We start from the raw sequence: 19,982 nt of genomic DNA, 5'->3' as shown, positions 1-19,982 counted from the left end.
ATACTAATTTGCACTACATTAGCTTACGTTAAAATTTTTTCATTGTTTTACTTTTCATTTTTTCTTTTTCTTATTCTAAAGCCTAAAACATTGAAAAATATTAGCATCAAAACTTTATATAGTTTTAAGCCATCAATGTGATATTTAAGCCTTATTAAAATATTTTTTTATAATTTGTATAATTATGTTTTTCACACTAATCATTGATATTATTAGTCTTAATTATATCTTTTTTATTAAAAATGTATTGCCATCCTATATCATTGTTAATATTTTATCCCGATATATAAGATGGGGTAGTAGAAGCACTTTGTCAATACTATTTTCATTTAACTATTAAATTAATTTAGTATTTTATTAAAATCACTATATTATAAAATTTTAACATATAATTTTGTAAAAAAGAATTATGAGTGCATTTTTTTAAGGGATAATTATACATGTTAGGTTATATTAATAATTTTTCCTTATGTCTCAAAATATCTTCACATGGCCATGTCTATGAGAAAAAAAAAACATGCCATGCATAAAGACTGGTATTAATAACATAAAAATATAAATAGAAAAAACTCAATAAAGAGCATGAAGGACTTTAAATTCTTCACATTCACTTTGATTTTAATTAATATATTTAGCAATTTTTAAAGTAAATCCCTATTTATATAAGCTTCCAATTCATTAAATATTAATTCAATGATGATGTACGTTGTATCTATTTTAATATTGTATTTGCATTTTCCATAACCAAAACACCCTTGGTATATTCAATACACGTAAATATTCTTACACCACTTGGATTGACCAATGGGAGGAAGACAAGAGCTATAAATCAAAGTAAATATGAAGGTTATATTAAATAAACTAAATATATAAAATATATTAATTAAAATACTAAATATTTTAACAAATTCATTGTTTTCCTTTTATATTATGAATGTCAAATTTAACCACAACTAGTTAAAAACAGAGTTAATTATATTTCAAACCACACCAAAGGTTGAATCATAATCCAAATTTCTATATTGCCAAAAAAATAATAATAAATAAATTGGAACGGTCTCCAAGTCTGCAACTACATTAGAATCTACTGCGCATCACACCCAGACAATCCCAACTCTGTCGCCGTCGCCGTCGCCGGAGTGGACCTCAATGGTGCCAACATTTCCGGTTCTTTGCCAAAACAGCTTGGCCTTTTAACAGAACTCGCGATTTTCCGCATCAACTCGAACCGCTTCCCAATGGCTTCACCTCCATGAACCTTCTCTTCGAGCTCGACGTCAGTGACAATCAACTCTCTGGTGGTTTTCCCGATGTCGTTTTGAATCTCCCTTCATTGCGTTACTTGGATATAAGGTTCAACAACTTCCAAGGGCGACGTGCCGTCCAGCCTTTTCGACCTGAAACTCGATGCCGTTTTGATAAACGATAATAGGTTTCAATTATTGTTGCTGGAGAGCCTCGGGAATCATCTTGCTCCTGTGATTGTGATGACAAATAATGATCTCAAAGGGTCTACTATTCCTCCAAGTGTGGCCAAAATGAAGGATACACTGAACGAGATTACAGTTTCAAACAATGGATTAACTAGTTCGTTGCCGGAAGAAATTGGGAATTTAGTTAACTTGGACAGTTTTGGATGTAGGTTCTAACAATTTTGTCTGGTCGTTGCCGGAGTCCATGGCGGGGATGAAGAGCTTGGAGGTGTTGAATGTGGAGCATGACAAGTTTTCCGGTGAGATTACAGTGGGCGTGTGCTTATTGCCGGGGATTCAGAACTTTAAAACATGCATTTACTTTCTTCAACGGCGTGCCGCCGGAGTGTGCCAAGTTGCCGGCCGAGTGAATGATGACCGGCAAAATCATAAATCAAAGAGGGACCACCATGAAGGTCAACAAGTGACACACAAAGTCTGTTGGTTGATGGTGCCACCATTAAATGCTTATCTTATAGATAATTAAGTACACCATATGACGACGTTATTATAGTACTTGCTTTGGTAGGAAATATAAATCACATTTAAAAAAAATTGACAAGAATTTTTTATATCTTACTTTTTTATCAGCTATCTTATTTTAAATAAAAAGAAATCATTAATTATTTTTTCTAATTTTATCAATTTGCAATTTTCTATTCTTATGATTTTGCCTGTCAAGATAAAAAAAATACGTAGATCGAGCCCTTGAGAATATTTAAAAGTCTAGCTAGATATTAGAATAGTATTCTAGATTTTTGTGTAATTTTTTAAATTTCCTTGAGTGTTCCTAATAAACCAATCATTTTCAAGTAACCTCATTCTAATTAATGTCCCCTTTATAGGCAATCTACCATGAAAGAAAAGCAAGGCATACAATGTAGAACATTCTAGGAAGAGTGTGCATTCCAACAATACAATAATAATTAATAATAGGAGACAGGAAGACAAACAAAATGAATAGCCAGGGTGCATCTTTTGTATCTTTGTCCTTGAATTTGGTTTCATCAACGATATACAACAAGAGGAGGAACTTGCTGCGCAATAAGCAACAATTTAGAAGCTTTCTTTTATTCCAAGACAATAGCTCCTTAAAAACCCAAGCCTCCATGATCTATTCCTATTGTGCTCCCCCTTGTAATAGCTATTTAATTATAAGATGAATAGAGAAGGATTTTCTTAGTCATATTTAAAAGGTATGCCACTGACTTTTTATCATAATTAAGTTTTTTATCTCTCATTAAATGTTGAAAAAAAAGTACGTATATTTTGTAGGGATACAATTTAAAATTTATTTCAAAAAATTATAATGAGTTTTAAATTTTTTTTATTTTAGTAAAATATATTAGAGGTGACTTATAAATATGATAATAACTTTTACATGAAAGATTGAACTCTATGCAACACCTCACGTATAAGAGGAAAATCTAGGAAAAATTACATTTAAAAACCTCTCAAAAATATATTATTCACACAAAAAAGGACTAAAAGATTTTGGTCCTGTAGAGCAATTTTAAAATCCTTTGGCCTTTATCACTAGCATTCTTAAAAAATCCCTGGATGTAATTTTTCAAAAGTCTCACTTCAAAACATTTGCATTGTTAACTTTCAAAGGAGGAATAATGAATTTATAATAGTTGGGTTCTCTATAAAAATGTAGTGCAAAATCAATAATAAATATTTTAAATAATTGCAAATTTAAGAGCTTTAATTGTAAATAAAATATTTAAATTTTAAAAATAACTCTCAATTTACAATTGAATTGTTTGCAACCGTTTTATATAATATTATAACTTATTTTTTTTTAAAAAAAATTTATTGAGAATTTAACTGTTATAAATTTTATTATTATTTTTCTAGTCTTAAATACTTACCTTCTCTATGCAAAGCTGCCACTTGTATCTTCTTTTTCTCAGTTTATTTTTTCATGATGAAGCAAGGTCACGTGAAGAAGTTTTATGACTTTGAGACAAAATTATTTAAAAGGGCCTAATGTAGTATTATTTATCTATCTTCATGTCATTTTTTAGCTTTTTGAGTTGCAAATTAGATATTTAAATTTTATAATCAAATAATTCTAACATTATAATTTTGATAAATAATATAACTAATGCATTTAATTTATTTTACAATATGACTTATCCTTAAATTAAATTTAAGTGAATTTATTTTGAAAAAACTATTTTAGTAATAGTAAATGTCAGTTGTATTATCAATAATACTCACAAAGCAAATATGTATTGAAAAGAGTTTAATCTCTTTTTTTTTAATACAAGAAAGAGTTTAATCTTTTGATATAGTATATGCATGCTATCCTTTTAATTAGAGAATAGTTAATTGATATTGAGAATGATTAGGTAGAAGGAAATGGGGAACAATAATTTTTTCATGAAAAGATGTAATTAACATTAATGCTTGATGTAAAAATGATGATGGGTTATTGAAGTACAAGCAAGAAATAAATTCTTAAAAAACTTATTTAACCAGCATCAATACTTAACAGAAAAATAATGACTACATAGTAGAAGAAATTTTTTTTTAGAGGCCTAAGGCTATGGCCTTAATGGCCTAGAAACATGCTTGCTCTGTCATGAATACTATGTTATTTATAAGTATTTTCTGGTATATTTACTCAAGAGGCTTATAAACATCATCCACATTTAAACAATAAATTGTTTATTATAAATTTTATATTCAATCATTTTAATTGATATTAATGATGATACTGGTAATACTAATAATATTGACATATTTATAAGTATTTTCTGGTATATTTACTCAGGAGGGCTTATTAAACATCATCCACAATTTAAACAAATAAATTGTTTATTATAAATTTTATATTCAATCATTTTAATTGATATTAATGATGATACTGGTAATACTAATAATATTGACATACACTAATATTTAATTGGCATTGATTTTTGTGTATTGATTGAATATCATTTGTGAAGAAATAATGGCATGTTTGGCTGTAGCTGTTGTTCCAAAACTATTTTAAGAAACTATCAAAAGTTAAAATTATATCTCATCTGATGTAAGTGGCTAGTTCTTGATAATCTAATAAACCAAAGTTTGAATTCTTATTAGGAGAGTCATTTATATTTAATCCTTAATAATATTTCAAAGAAAATTGCCTCTAATAAAATGATACTCATAGATATAAAAAATATATATAAAAGCTTCATTTATTAAAAGATGACTTGATTTATTTTTTTTAATTTTGTTAGTTTTCAAATAATTTTAATTAATTTTCAATGATAAAAGTATATAGATAATATCTATGTACTTAGCTGTATATACTTAATGTATTTTTATTCAATCAACCAAGATAAATGTATTTTGATGGGTTAATAATGTCAATGACAAATTTATAAGTTATTATGAATAGAAGTATTAAAAAAAACAATAATATTATTTCAAAAAATTAAAAATATACCTACATTTTTAAACATTCAATCTCTCAAAAAATGCCTACATTTTTTAAGGAAGGAGTAAAAAATTTACATGCCTTATTTTAATTAAAAATAAGCATATTAAATATAAAAGGTTAAATATATAAGTTTTTTAAAAATTTATTTAGATTAGAATTTAAGTAAATTTCACTTTAACAAACTGACTTTTTGAAAAAAAATATATATTCAAGGTCTAAACAAAAATTTTATTATAGTAATTAATTTTTATCAAACTATTTTTTGATAAATCAACACAATGACTCATGAATCATGATAATCCAACTTTTGATTTAAAAAAAAAATAAAACTAAAACTTAACTACAGGGTTGGTTAAAGCAAGACACTGCGTCTGAGGAGTCACGTGTAAAGCTGTATTGCTACTGAAACAAAACCAAATATTGGGTTTCAGCTTCAGAGAGAACAATTATATAATCATGCATCCAAGCCTTCGAAGAGAAGACACTCAAAGTGAACATCTTAGTAAACCCTACTAAGATTGTGAGCCCGCACCGCAATTCTGGGATTAATTGAAGAAGGTAAGTTCCATATTATCGCCGTTGAGTCTCTTCTCTTCGAAGAAGAATACCAATGGCAACAGCCCCGGCTTCAGCAGAAGGAGAAAAAATGTCTCTGAAAGATCAGGGCAATGAGTTTTTCAAGTCAGGGAAGTATCTCAAAGCGGCAGCACTTTACACCCCCAAGCCATCAAGCAAGACCCTTCAAACCCTACTCTTTATAGGTACCTCCTTTTAAATCTTGTAACTCAACCGATCGTCAACTGTTTTGAGGTTTCACAGCGAAGTTGATCGTTTGTTCAAAATCGTGTGCGACATTTTTTTTTGGTTGATTTCGTTTATTTTGGTGTACTTGGCTTAATTAGTGACATTCTTCACTGATTGAATTCCCGAATTTCAAATTGTTGCTCTCTTCTATCCGTGCATTGCTTTTTTTGCTGATCTGGTTTTCGGATCGCTTTGGTTAAATTTGTCAATTCCTGGGCTGAAAACAATCTTAGTGTCTGCATTATTGGTGTTGCGGCCTTATGAATTACTTGGAGACATTTGTTTGTCTAGTTGGATTTTAACTATTATTGTGTGTTAAGTATGAATTTCTAGTTCCAGTTTGCTGCAGAGTTTCAGCAGAGAAGAGCCTCTGGTTCCTTCTAAACAAATGGACTATGCAAAAGTAAAAATGAGCTAGTTGATCCGATTTGAGCCAAGAGAGGAGCAAAAGAGTAGCCTCTTGGGTGGGAGAACATCCAGGCATAATTTCCATTTTATATCTTGATGATTGTACAATGTGAGAAATATGATAACATACTCCTTTGAGAGCTGGAATTCGTGACAACCCACTCTTGGGGGTGCTTGTTCACTCTGGTTGTCCTGGATGCTTTCTAGTAGTTCCTTCCCACTATGGGAATGCCTCCTGTGGGCAGCTTTTGCTTTTGTGGGTCTTGGACCCTTGGGTTCCAGGTAACCCTTTTCCAAGTTGCTCCTTCTAAGTGTGCTCTTTCTGTATTGATCTGCTTTCAATTAAAGTGCCACTTAATGCGATGCAAGATTCCATCCTGGATAGCTGGTCCATTGAGTGTGAGAGCCTGAAAGCAGCATATTCTACATCGATTATTGTCCATAACACTTGCACTCGGTGTTATATTGGATGAACTTTTCCCCTTGTTGCAGATAACAACTGTTGTCTCATGAGTTCTGGCCTATTTCTTTCTAGGCATTGGCATTTCTTATGAACTTCTATCAAAGGATAATAATTCTGACATTTGTTACTGAGTTGAGTTTGAAGTGCAAGAGCATGCAACATTGTCATCAACAAATGTATCCAATTCCTTTAGTTATTATTTTCTTTTTCAAATGCAGGTTCCCCTTATTATTTTAACATTAATTTTCTGTTAATGCTGAGACCTATATAATTTTCATTACAAAGTCTGAAAATCCATAGCATTCTCTTTTACTGTTTGAATAAGTCACTTCATTCACTGCATCAGGTCCAATATTTACTAGTGATGTGGCATGGCATAAAGTTTTCGTTGCTGCATTTAAACATGATATCGGTGACATCATCAATGCAGACAATTGATCACTTTTAAATTTGACCAGTTGCTTATCATGTGGACTTGGTCCTTTGGTTATATAAATATTTGTTTCTTCACTGGTTAACTAATCCATGACGGTTATGTCTTATTCTTAAATTTCATGTGATAGTTGATAATTTTTTTACTTGCCACATCCTATGTGCTTCTGAATGTCAAATGCTAGACAGCACATTGCTGGAGATAAAATATAATTGAATTGTAGGAATATGATGTGTTTGGCACATTTGGCAGTCAATGGTTGTTTGTTCTTGTGCATTCTAGAGCAGTAGCTTGTATCTTCGTGTCTTTCAACAATGAGACATCTTCCATGCCATGCATGCCAATATAAACATCTTTTCCTGATGAAACTTCTTTACATTGTCTACCAGTAACCGTGCAGCTGCGCTGCTGCAACTGGACAAGCTTACAAAAGCTCTTGAGGATGCTGAGATGACAATAAAACTAAAACCTGAATGGGACAAGGTAATAACCGTGCAGCTGCGCTGCTGCAACTGGACAAGCTTACAAAAGCTCTTGAGGATGCTGAGATGACAATAAAACTAAAACCTGAATGGGACAAGGTAATATTAGATTTCCTTAAGCCTGATCTTGTTTGAAGCTTGCAATATAAATAATATGCTCAGTGGTGCTACTTGAATTCACTTCCAGGGGCATTTTAGGAAAGGATGTGTACTTGAGGCCATGAAACGATATGAAGATGTATGTCATCCAACTTCCTTCCTTTTTGCTTTTGATCAGAAGCTGTGTGTGCGTCCCTATGATTTTGGAGTTTCTGGTTCTAATGCAGTTAGCCTTTCAATATTTGTAGGCCTTAGCTGCCTTTAAGATGGCTATGCAGTATAATCCCCAAAGCCAAGAAGTTTCAAAAAAGATAAGGAGGATAAACCAACTAGCAAAAGATAGAGATCGAGCACAAGAAGTGGAGAATAAAAGATCTAATGTTGACATGACTAAGCATCTAAATACATTGAAACCTGAATTGGTTAGTATTGTTTGTTAATTTAATGATATATTCCTGTTTTATTTTCTGGAGTGCTTTATGTGCATGAACATTTTGTAGGATGTGCTATTGTATTAATTAATCTATTTTGGGTTTCTGAGATGTTTTGTTTTGTCCATTTCAATTTTGGGCGGCTTCTTGTGAAGTCATAAAGATGGTAAAGACGTAAAGTTACTAACATGCCCTTATATGCTCATGCATTCTTTCTAACATTTCCAAAGTGGCTGTTTGGTCTTCTTCATACAGTCTGGAAAGTATGGATGTGAAGACAGCTGGAAAGACTTGTTTTCTTTCCTTGTTGAGACCATGGAGACAGCTGTAAAATCATGGCATGGAACTTCCACTGTGGATGCTAGAGTCTACTTCCTTCTTGATATGGAAAAGACACAGACTGATAAATATGCCCCAGTTGTTAATATTGATAAGGTGAAAATTCTTAATTTTTAACAGAATTCTTGTTTTGGTATGCTTGGTTTTTTGGGTCCCCTTTCCTTTATAGACTCTCCTCTGCAGAGACATGCACACACACGTGCAACTTAGCTTTTTCTTTCATGGTATTCTATTTTTAATAACCACACTCTTGCGTCATCTGGTGTATCAGGCCTTTGAATCACCACATACACATGGAAGCTGTTTTTCATTTCTCAGGCAATATGCTGAGGACTCCTTTTCCAGAGCAGCCTGCTTAATTGTTCCCAAAAGCATAATTGCTTATCCGCAGGTATATTTTGTTTCTTAATGCATTAAAATTTGGAATTGATTGGTCTAAAGGAGAAGACGTTTTGTGCAAGAATTGCCACTGCTAATTTCAAAGTCCATAGATCTCGGTAGATGGTGAGGTGACTGATACACTTGTCTTTGTGCCTGTTAGGTAGTATATTGGGAGCTGAAAAACCATGGTTTTGAAGCCCAAACCATATTTTGTTGAGAGTATTTACCAAACAACACAATTTCCAAAACCATGGCTAGGAACCTTAAAACCAACAGTGCAGTTTTTATTTTTTTTTCCAAACCATTTTTAAGTCCAAAACCCTAAGGTCTGATGGTGGGAACATGGAAAACTAGGCTATCTAGTCACCATTCCCATAAAACAGATTGATTTCACAACTGATCTTTTTTTTTTTTTCTGAAACAGTCTAGATATAGGTCTCAGTTGCAACAAAATATTTAAATTTGCATTCTGTGTTTGCAGGTCTGGAAGGGCCAGGGATCAAGGAGATGGAAACATGGTCAGAATGATGGTTTTTTTGTTCAATTTGAATCACCCTCACTTAGAAAGCTGTGGTTTATTCCTAGTTCCAATGAAATGGGACAAACATTATGCAGGTTTCCCTTCTGCCCTCTCTTGATTGCAGGTTATTCTATGAAAGTATAAGCTAATAGGAGTAAGTTATAGTGGGTAATACTGTGGAAGTAATAACAAATAATGTTAGAGAAGGTTGTGAACTTGGTATAACCTCTTTTTTTTTTTTTAAATTTTCTTCACGTTTTTTGGATTACCTGTTATTTTCTTCCTAATGAATTTATGTGACAATAAGCAAGTATTCACTGTTTTTTGTTAAAAAAAATTTATATATGACTTGCTTGCAATCTTGGGCATGTAGTGCATGTATCGTGCGTGAATTATGTTATAAGCCTATTGTTGAAAGTAGTTTTAGATCATTGTCGTGTCACCCTTATGAGAATCCATATGCATCTTCTGTTCATGTGACTTGCGAATCCTTGTGAGAATGGCTTTACATTTGCTGTATTTGATGCAGATGGTCCTTAGTTTACTGTTATTCATTTGATTTCTCCTAGGCGATAATAATTTTAAAACTTTGCTGCTGAACAGTTGTGTACTGTCACATTGTGTTTTATACAAGTTTTGAATATGGGTTCAGCCAGACATGACTCCTTTTTTGAAATGCGTGTGCTTGTTAATAATAATATGAAAAACTCACTGTTGAACACATGCCTTGTTTCGATTAGAAGGGAAAATGGTAGGAGAAAAAGTGGAGGGAAGAGGAAACTGGAGATTAAATGTTTTCCATTTTGATGTTTAGTTGATCAAGAATACCAGAAAAAAAAGCGACTAATTTCATAATAACAATCACATTCAATGATAAAGGTGTGGGTTTCATGCCTCTTCTTCTCTCTTATAGAGCAATTTTGGAAAGCATGTTTCTCTCTAAAATCTCTCCACGTTTGTAAAGACAACTTTGGAGAGAAAGCATTTGGGCCCCATGCTTTTTTTTCTCTTGCTATCTAAATAGGGTTGAAATTTATTCTCCCTCATGCTTTCTTTTGTAGTTTTTATTTTTAATGGCTTTTCCCTACTATTTTTCTCTACGTTCAAACGTAGGATTAGTGTCACATTGTGCTTGATTTATGTTTTTGACTGACAGACACAGCTCCTTTTTTCATCGAGTGTTACAGTCCGTGCTTTGGCTATATAAACATCGAGATTTCTAATTTTATTTTGAAATTGGTCTTTTCAGAGACCCAGAAGTCTTGGACATTGGTGCTCATGAAATTCTTCCACGCCTGTTCAAAGAAAAGCTGCCTAGTTCTTAGCCCTTTACTGTCATTCGGTTTATGATTTTTTTCCGGGAACAAAAAGAACTACAGGTTCATGGGTATTATGCAGGTCCCAAGATTGCAGAAATTTTATGATTGTTGTCTTGCAAGGCAAATTTTGGAATATGAAATACTGGTGATCTGATAATGATGATTGATTCTTGTCTGATAGATCCCTCAACTTTTCATTATTCCTTGGAACATAATAGGCCAGGCCTTTCAAGTTGCATTACATATTCTGGTGATTAGGAGACTCTAGTCCTCCATTGTTTATTTCAGATATAGCCTTTCTGTAATATCAAGTCTTTGTTAAATTATTGTTAGCTGTGAAAATTACTTGTATTCTGATTTGTGAATGGTTTGATAGAATGGGGATGGACTTTTAATTTGGCTTGAAAATTTGTTCACAAACTTGCTTTTTTGATAGAATGGACATTTAAATCGCTCAAGTTCTTAGCTCCACAAGTCAGATTGACTCTTTTCAATTACAATTCAGAATGGCATACAGCAGTTATATTTAAAGAGAATGAATATTACTGAGAAGTCTTTAATTCAAGTTTTTGTGAATCTAGAAAATGTATTTTTAAGAGTTTTTTTTTTTTTAATTGGGCTTGCTAATGCTCTAGTCTGATCTAAGATTGTTATATAAAAAAGAGAATGAATATTGAAGTTCTTATATAATCACAATCGTACCATTCCATGTTACATGGTTTAAGCTTTTATCAGTTATGATAATATATAGCAGATAACTTGTCTCAAGTTTCATGCAAAGCGGGGGATCAAAAATTCATATTCTAGTTTCCCATTTTGATTTGAAAAGATCCAAAATTTGACTTGTTAGTGCTAGGCATAGTCATTTCCGCAATGAGATATGAACCATGATTTAAATAGTCTAAATTCAAAATTTTTAATTTTAAAATAATAAATTCATTTCTTATAACAATAATAAAAAATTACAATTTTTAATTTTAAATCCCACATCTCTATAAATATTTTTTTGGGCCAACTGCCATGTCTCTATAAATAGAAATCTATTAAAAATATAAAAGTAAGTAAACATTAAATTCGGATAAGTCGATGGTCTTTTCAATAGATTTGGACTTGGTTTTTTCTTTTTTTCCTTTTTTGGGGCCAAAGATTTGGACTTGGTTTGAGTGGTTTGGATTCACTCTTTAAAAATTATAAAATACATTTTCTTTTAAAAATTCAAAAAAACCTTCCAAGTATACGCTGTTATTTTAAAAAATTTCAGATTTGACGCTTTCAATATATCATCTAAAATCTAAAGGTAATCAACATATGATATGCCACAAATTGTGGCATCATCTCCATAAATGTAGGTTTAATTAAGTAAATAATTTAAATGATCAAGAAATAAAATTTAACCAATGGCTTGGCTTCGCCGTGTAGTGTGAGTTTGTTTTATTAAGCAAAATTTAGTTTGAGTTTAAAATTAATGAAAAATGTTAAACCTATAATATTTAAGTGATTTTCATTAGACTTCCCTTTCTTTTTTTTTTTTTGGTAGCCTGTCTTTGTTTCAATTTATTCTTGTATAAGTAAATTTGAAAATCATAATTCCATTTAACAATTGCAATTATTACTATTAAATATTAAAAAACAAAACTTGTCAAGAGTTTAGAAATATTTTTTTAAAAATATTTTATTAGGCCTCCTTTTTTCGTTGGAAAAAGGAAAAGGACTATTATCAAAAGTTACAGTACGAAAAGTGAAATAAAGACACCTATGTTCCTTTGCAGAGCCTGCGAATGCCATAGTATCATTATCATATTTGATCTCCTTAGAATACGAAATAATGCAAACATTATCCATAATTTAGAATCCACATGTGGGAAAAATATATTTATATTTTAACCATAACTATTATTATTAGAATATGATGGGGAAACATGAAAAGCATATATACAACCAATTTGAAGGCAAATCGAAACTGGGTTAACCTTCATTCCTCCTCAATATCAACATATTGGGAAAAAATAATGAAATTTATTTATATAATAACCAAAAAAAAAAAGTTCAGTAGAAAAGAAAGAAATAACAACAATTTAAACCAAATATAAAAGAATAAAAATAATTTAAAAAAAAAACTAACAGAAAAGCAAAAGATTGATCTCTGATCCAATCCTTTAGGTTTGCTTCTCATCATCCTTCGTCTCCTTCTTCGTCTCCCTAGGAAGGTTTGGATCTATAGGCATAATATTTGGTGAAGTAAGATCCACAACTTTGTCTTTGTAAATGTTTTCCCAAAACGAACCTCTCGCAGGACTTTCATCCATATCATTGCAAGGAACTGGTGGCGCTCTGACTCTAAGCGGCACCGAAACTCCAAGTTTTCTGAAATCTGATGAGAAATGTCTCGAAGCAATGACGATAAAGTCTGGAATTAGGGTTGGCTTGCGCAGGGAAGAGGCGAAGAAGGAAGAGATTGAATGAGCCATTGTTGCTTTTTGTGAGTTTGTAATTGGAAGGCAAATTTAGTATCATTAGGCGTGTGTGTGTATGTATATATATAGACACGTCGAGAAAGGAAATGTCTTATGTTGCCTTATCATATCACATCTATTTTTAGTTGCATTGCATCCATATCATATCACATCACATCACATCTTATCTAATTCAATATAAATTTAAATTTTTTTGATACACTTTACTTAATTTAAATTAAATATATGTGAAACTAAATTAAATTAATATATAAAACATAAAATAAAAAATATAAATATTCAAAGATATTTTGTAAAAAATTGATTTAAAAGTATATAATCATGAATATACCAATATATCTATCCGGATGTACTATTTATAATTAGAATTGCAAGTAGTATCCTGGTGACAATGTGTATTCCTGATGTTATTTTGTTTTATTTAACTATTAATTTTTAAAAATAAATAAAACTATCTTTTTTTCCAAAATATCTCTTAAGTTATCTCAACTTGTCATTAACTTATTTATTTATAATTTATAAATAATAAGGAAATTATGTATACTTTTGTCATCTCAAAATCTTTCCATTATCCAAACTCCCAAGTTCTTACTCGTAATTTTTAAAAAATTTTCCTTTTAAAAAGTTTCCAAAATTTTAATCAATATATCCTATAGTTTAGTTCTATCATGTTTCGATAGATTTCAACGTTAAAAAACACTCCCTCTGTCAAAAAATATAAAACAATTTTTTCAAAGATTGAATCTTTAAAAATATAAGATATTTTTAGCTTTTTTAATATATGATTAATGAGGTTTTTTTTCTTGCTTACCTTTCACCTTTAAATGAAGTAGTATCTTAAATAAGGATAAATATACAAAATTATATTGATTTAAATATAATTAACTAATTTATTGGGAGTGTAATTTGAAGGGAGTATTTGTGAAATTGTTGAATTTATTTATTTATCTCCAGTGAAATTTCTTCTTCTGTTTTGTTGTCATTCAAAATGCAGCTACATATTTTTTATGAGATAGATAAATAATAAATTTTTTTGGGAAAAAATTGCTTGTGATTTTAACATTTAATTCCCAAATAAAAACAAGCAAATATTGATAGAATAAAAAATAAAGTATAAAAAATCACAATATACCAATGTTTAGTGTGGCGTACTAGTAATAGGATTTAAATTTCAAATAATAAAAAGGGGCAATTATAAAAATACTTTATTATCAATCTGTGCAAAATTACTTAATTATAAAATATATATATATATATATATATATTGATTCATAATGGCAAGCTGAAGGCTGAGAGCAAATGCCCAAAAAGATCAAATATTATAAAAATACTGAGAGCATATGACGGGACACAATTACAAAAAAAAAAAGTAGCCGTGAGGCAAATCAGCTGAGAGCTCTTGGATGTATTCAACGGCTCTAATTCTCGCAATTGTGATCCACTGCTGCAAGTATACTTATCAAAATCTACACCAGTTCTTAGTCTCCCGCCAAAAACAGCATTAATCATTAATCAACAAGTTAAACCCAATGATAATCATAATCCTATGCTTTAATAAGACTGGCTAAGATCGCTATTCCAAACCATGGAAGAATTATTACTGTTTGTAGTCTTATTCCAGAAATCCCAATCCCACACTCGATCCATGTCGAACACGTCGTCATTCAACAGAGAATGGTACAAAGACTCCTCCGTTTCCATCGTCGATTCCGTTATATGCGGCAGCGGCGGCAAACTGATCGGCGAAGTCATCGCCGTCTGCTTCTTCTTCTCCTCCTCCGCCGCAACAACCAGATTCTGCCTTAACTGTTCAACTCTTTCCTTGAACTCAACGACTTCCTCCAAACCCATCTCCCCAACCGGGCGGTTCCACCAAGACCCCTGTCCACAACCCGACCCGGGAATCTCAGCCGTGGCGTCCAGAGATTTCTTCTCATCCTCCAACACCTTCATCGCCTCCTCGTATTCCCGCCTCAGCAGCGACGAAGACGACGAAACCGCCGATTCTCCATCCTGATCATGATCAACCGACGGGGAGTCCAATCCGGAAGAGAATGTGCCGGCGAGGTAACGGTGGATGACAGAGTCAGGGTCGGGGTAGCCGGAGGAGTAGACCTTGCCGTGCTGAGAAAAGACGACGACGGCGATTTCAGCGTTGCAGAGGAGGGATAGCTCCGCGGCTTTGCGGAAAAGGCCTAATTTGCGTTTGGAGAAGGTGACAAGACGCTTGCTGGTTTGCTCGACCTTCTTGATCTCGATCTTGCGCCTACCTTTGCCCGTGTTTTTCGTTGATATTGTAGAAGAAGACGAAGTCATTATTTTGTAGTCCACGAAACAGAGAGCTTAGAGCTATATCAGCTATAGAGGAAAAATGAGAGAGAGAGAGAGAGAGAGAGAGAGAGAAATTGGAATTCGAAATTACTGATAAATTGTATGATGTGAATGTGATCGTAGGAAATTGAGTAATGAAGAGCTGTTTGATTTACTGGTTTTAATTGACTGTCAAGTTCTCTGTTTATTTACTTTCGCTCCAAGCCACCAAGTTTGATGCGTGGGCGCGCCTGTTATTACATCTCAACGGTCCACTCGTCTCTGGCGCAAAGGGAAAAAAAAAAAAAAAACTTCAGTTCTTTGCTTTCTGAATTCTGAATCCCAACCGTTTGTGCTAAATAAATAAATAATTATTGCCGTGAAAGAGCTGTTTGATAGTTATTATAAAAGTCTCTTTCATTTTTATACAAAAAAAGTCTCTTTAATTTTGCTTGAATATTAAATATTTATTTTTTCTTATTGTACTTTGAATGGATAATAAAAAAGTTGAAAGAAAAAAAATGAACAGAATAAAATAAGATGATAATATTTATTTAATTGCTTACAAGTATCTTGTTTGATACATGGGTTATATACTAAATATGAGCATCTATATCAAGTGGGATTTGAATGAGGGATTAGTTCTTTTGCTACACCCAATCAGTTAGTAAATTAGGATGATAAATTTTTTTAGTATATAAAAATTTGAATCAGTTGGGTCTTTGAGCTCACTAAGAACAAACATGCTTTTAAATTTAAAGAACACTTATAAGAGTACTTACAATTTGCCCACCAACAAGGTGGTTACATCAATAACATGATTTGATCTTGTAAGTTATAAATTAAATTTTTATTAATTGAACTAGTCTTTGTTGGTAATTAGAATGATAATTTTATTATTTCTTATAGTTGGATGGATAAAAGAAAATACATTAAAAAATAGAAAAATATTAGAAAGATGATAATATAATTATAGAGCTCTTGTATCTCATTTCTGTATGTCTACCGGCATAATTTTTTTGGCCAAACTATGACTAAAAATATCTTATTTTAAAGTAATTAGTGTGCTCCAATAAAATCAACAAACGTAATTAGGAGTCAAGGGTATCAATTAAAAAATTCCTTAAAACTTGAAAAAGAAAATAAGGGTGGAAACTTGAAAATGTTTTTAAAACAGTGCCTCTTAGAAATATATCGATGGGATAAATTTTTACATAGAGATCATGACAAGTCAAAATGTCTCACTCACAAACACGGCCAAATTTATATTAAAAGAAAAACACACAAAGGCAAAAAAAAAAAAAAAAAATCTCTACATAATGTGTCTTGAAATACACTATGGAAAATTAACTCATGAATGTTCCTGCAAAACTGGTTCCCTCTTGTTGCAGGAAGAATTTGGTCAGTAGTACCTTCCTCCATAAGGCTGCAGCCAGAAACAAACACAATGATAACATGTCATAAAGTATTACAAAAACTAAGAACACTTTCTTTGTTTGTTATACCTAGATGTCCTCTTATTAAGACATGGTTAGATACTAAATATAATAAATCAATATTTAAATTTTTATTGAAAAATACTTAATTTAGTTCCTGATCATATTTTAAACAAGAATAAGATACTTATGCATAACAAAAAAAACATAGCAGGCTTCTTCTTCTTCTTTTTTACATTGAGTATTGATGTAATATAAATAAAAAATTATCATAAAGAAACAAGTGCACTCACATCATAAGCGGCAAGGGACTTGCAATAGTTAGTATTAGTGAGAACAGTACTAGAAGATCCACACTCACTCTCCTTGAGTGAAGCTGAAGACTTGTCAAGCTTGATCGTGGACCAAGGATACTGGTAGTTATGGGCCGTAGAACCCACATGAGAAGAAGACCGCTGCATTCGCACGGGCCTAGGCACGTTCCTCCCTTCCACCGAAGCCCGTCGTCGGCTTGGTTGCCGCTCAAATGTCTCAGGCGGCCTCTGCTTCGGCGCACTCTGTGACCGTGCCTTGGCTCTAGATGACTCTGTGTTGGCCATGTAGTTTGGGAACAAAGGGTAGTCATAAGACATAACTGATTCTGCATGTGGTGGAGGTTTTGGAAAGGTGAAAGGAAGATTTTTTAAGTCTTCAATCCTCGACATGGCCGAGTACAAGAGCTGTGGGCTGCTTTGGCCTGTACCCAAGGATGTACAGTCCTCAAAGTGGCCACTGTAGGCCCGTGGGCTCATGTCCGTTACAGCTGATGGGCTTGGGGAGGCAGCCTGGTGGGCTTCTTCCTTTGGTGAGTAATATGCGCAATGGTAATTTGGGTTATTGTTGTTGTTGTTACTGTTGATATTGTTTCTTCTCCTTCTAGAATCACGTTTGGTCTCACCCACATCCATTTCCACTATCTTGATGTTCTCTTCCTGGTTCATGTCCATTTCCAACGTTGAAAATTTCATAAATTTAATAGATTCTCATTTTCATTCCCAAAAAAAAAAAAAATCAATTGAAAAAAAACACAGAGAGAGAGAGAAACCAGAAGTTAAAGTTATAAATTGACAATTTCAATTTTTCTCATTGGTTGTTTTGCTTTTTCCCGCACATTACTTACTATGTTGAAGTTTCAAATGCAATTTTTTTTAAAAAAATTATATACATGTTTTATTTTAACAGCTGAAGTCATCACGTAAAACTCAGTGAATATATTTTAGTAATTTTCAAATTCCAAAAAAAAAAAACAATTTAGTTAATTTTTTACAATTATTTAACAAAGTTATTTAGTTTGCAGGCAATGCTTATCAACGGATCAAGTATCAACCATATATATTCCAATGTTAAAAAAAAAACTATTAATATGATATTTCTGTAAACTATGTTAAATGACCATATTTATATTTTAACATTTAAGTCGATAACAAATTTAAGCATGATTTAATAAATCAAATTATATGTTAACTTAATTAAATTTATTTTTAAAAAAAATTAACAAGCAAAAACCAAACTCTAAACATGTTCACACGTGTTTAGAAATTAACAAACAAAACATGTTAAACACCAATCCAAAGTCCTAGCAAAATCACATTTCTTCCACCGAGGCACCGACTGAAGACCAGACCGGACATGGTCAACCTCTTCCAATTTCCAAATGAAAACAAATTTATTTTCTTAGAAAAAATTCTTTAGCAGATTGATACGAGTAAGCGAAGAAACAGAGCATTCCGCAAATTCATTCATAGATTACAGAAACCTGAGATCATCATGCATTAAACTTATAAACGCAGGAAGCATTCCATCATTTCAAGACAAATAATAGATATCGTAATGAGGAACTTAATGAAACTCACATCATAGATCTGCGTGAACATGTCTTCTTCTGTGGATTTTCTGTGATTCGATTGTCTTTGATTATGCCTCTGATCTTCCGACGAAACCATTCGAATCCTCTGAGCTCGAGCTCTTGCCTGTGCCGTCACCAGAGCTTGCATTCTTCTCAACGTATCTGTCGCTTGCTTCCTCACCAAGTGACCCCTCACCAGTGCCTGCAACTTCACCAATCCTCTCAACGCACACAGCGCCTTCCTCGCCTGTCTCAAACCTCAAAATCATCAAACATCAATCTACTACTCAACACTTTTTCAAGGAAATTTCGATTTTAGTCAAGGATTCATACCAGGTAAGAGCGAAAAACAGATTGAATTTTAACGGCGGCAGCTTCCTCGGAGGCGGAAGCGACGGCCATGGCGTGCTGCTCCTTCTGCTGCTCATCGTCGGCAGCGATGTCTGTCGGTGAGTTAGAAGCGACAGCGTTTGATTCCACGGGAGTGGTCGGTGTCACGTCGGCTGCGGCTGTCGCCGTCGTCGTTGTCGATGAGGCCGAGGATCTTCGGAAGCTCCAACGTCGTTTCTCTTTGGGAGTTGAATTGGTCGGCGTGGTCCGATCTTGTTGCTCGGGAATGTCAGACGGTTTTGAACATTTGTCTTTGTCTCTATGTCTGTCTTTCTTGCCAGTCAAGATGCTTCGAAGCCATTTGCTGGTCTTTCCCATGTGTGATGAGGAAGAAGGAAGCTAACATGGAAGAGTGAGAGGATCGGAGGAGGGGGAGAGAGAGAGAGATGGAGAAGAAAGGAACAAGACGAAGTGCTGATCTCCTCTTCTTCTGCTGCTACATATGTAATTGTATCTCACAACACTAATGGCCCAATTATTAAAACTTGCCCCTGTTTTTGACAGCCTAATCTCTCTGTCTCATTTGTATTTATTCATCAGTCCCTGCCCGGGAAAACCATCTACTAATGCTAGAATTTATTTATTTTGTAAAATTAGTCTCATGCTTCTTAAATATTTTAAAAATTAATTTCTTCGGTTAGTTCATGCGTTGCTTGTGCTGGGAGCATGAAAATTTTTAAATTCTTTATAGCGACCGTCTTTTTGCTATGGGGAAAGAAACAATATTTAAGGAGTTGGTTTCAAGAAAAATGCTTCAGATAAATTCAAAATACATTACAAATAAGTTGGATGAGTAATAGGAACTGTCATAACTTAAACAAGTGATTCAACTAACTTTATCGTTGACATAAGCTTTTTAGTTGGAAGGAATATGATTCTATCTACAAATTTCAATTTAGA

General features: G+C 32.8%; 3 protein-coding genes and 1 pseudogene across 3 annotated transcripts; 2 read left to right on the top strand and 2 right to left on the bottom strand.

Moving 5' to 3' along the window:
- The first annotated feature begins 1,046 nt into the window (after positions 1-1,046).
- On the top strand, positions 1,047-1,843 carry LOC129319650 (leucine-rich repeat extensin-like protein 6; annotated as a pseudogene).
- A 3,451-nt stretch (positions 1,844-5,294) lies between these two features.
- Positions 5,295-10,995, top strand: LOC129319491 (serine/threonine-protein phosphatase T). The gene is given in 9 exon segments (XM_054964582.1): positions 5,295-5,626; positions 5,629-5,669; positions 7,406-7,499; positions 7,686-7,736; positions 7,846-8,019; positions 8,284-8,463; positions 8,639-8,758; positions 9,230-9,363; positions 10,518-10,995. Coding segments are annotated over 9 exon segments (978 nt in total). The 5' UTR covers positions 5,295-5,518; the 3' UTR covers positions 10,594-10,995.
- A 3,431-nt stretch (positions 10,996-14,426) lies between these two features.
- On the bottom strand, positions 14,427-15,453 carry LOC129319416 (agamous-like MADS-box protein AGL62). The gene has a single exon (XM_054964480.1). It carries the CDS (start codon positions 15,375-15,377, stop codon positions 14,613-14,615), a length of 765 nt encoding a protein of 254 aa, XP_054820455.1. The 5' UTR covers positions 15,378-15,453; the 3' UTR covers positions 14,427-14,612.
- A 1,084-nt stretch (positions 15,454-16,537) lies between these two features.
- On the bottom strand, positions 16,538-19,565 carry LOC129320739 (protein IQ-DOMAIN 19). The gene is made up of 4 exons (XM_054966317.1): positions 19,026-19,565; positions 18,700-18,939; positions 17,101-17,778; positions 16,538-16,797 (listed from the first exon to the last, which is right to left on the bottom strand). Exons 1-4 carry the CDS (start codon positions 19,398-19,400, stop codon positions 16,774-16,776), a joined length of 1,317 nt encoding a protein of 438 aa, XP_054822292.1. The 5' UTR covers positions 19,401-19,565; the 3' UTR covers positions 16,538-16,773.
- Between the last annotated feature and the right edge of the window lie 417 nt (positions 19,566-19,982).

This window comes from Prosopis cineraria, unplaced genomic scaffold (assembly GCF_029017545.1).
Source record: "Prosopis cineraria cultivar Desert tree isolate PC_DT_omini unplaced genomic scaffold, ASM2901754v1 PC9, whole genome shotgun sequence".
Taxonomy (NCBI): domain Eukaryota; kingdom Viridiplantae; phylum Streptophyta; class Magnoliopsida; order Fabales; family Fabaceae; genus Prosopis; species Prosopis cineraria.
The sequence above is the reverse complement of the archived record's forward strand: the minus strand, read 5'-3'. Positions and strand labels throughout refer to the sequence as shown.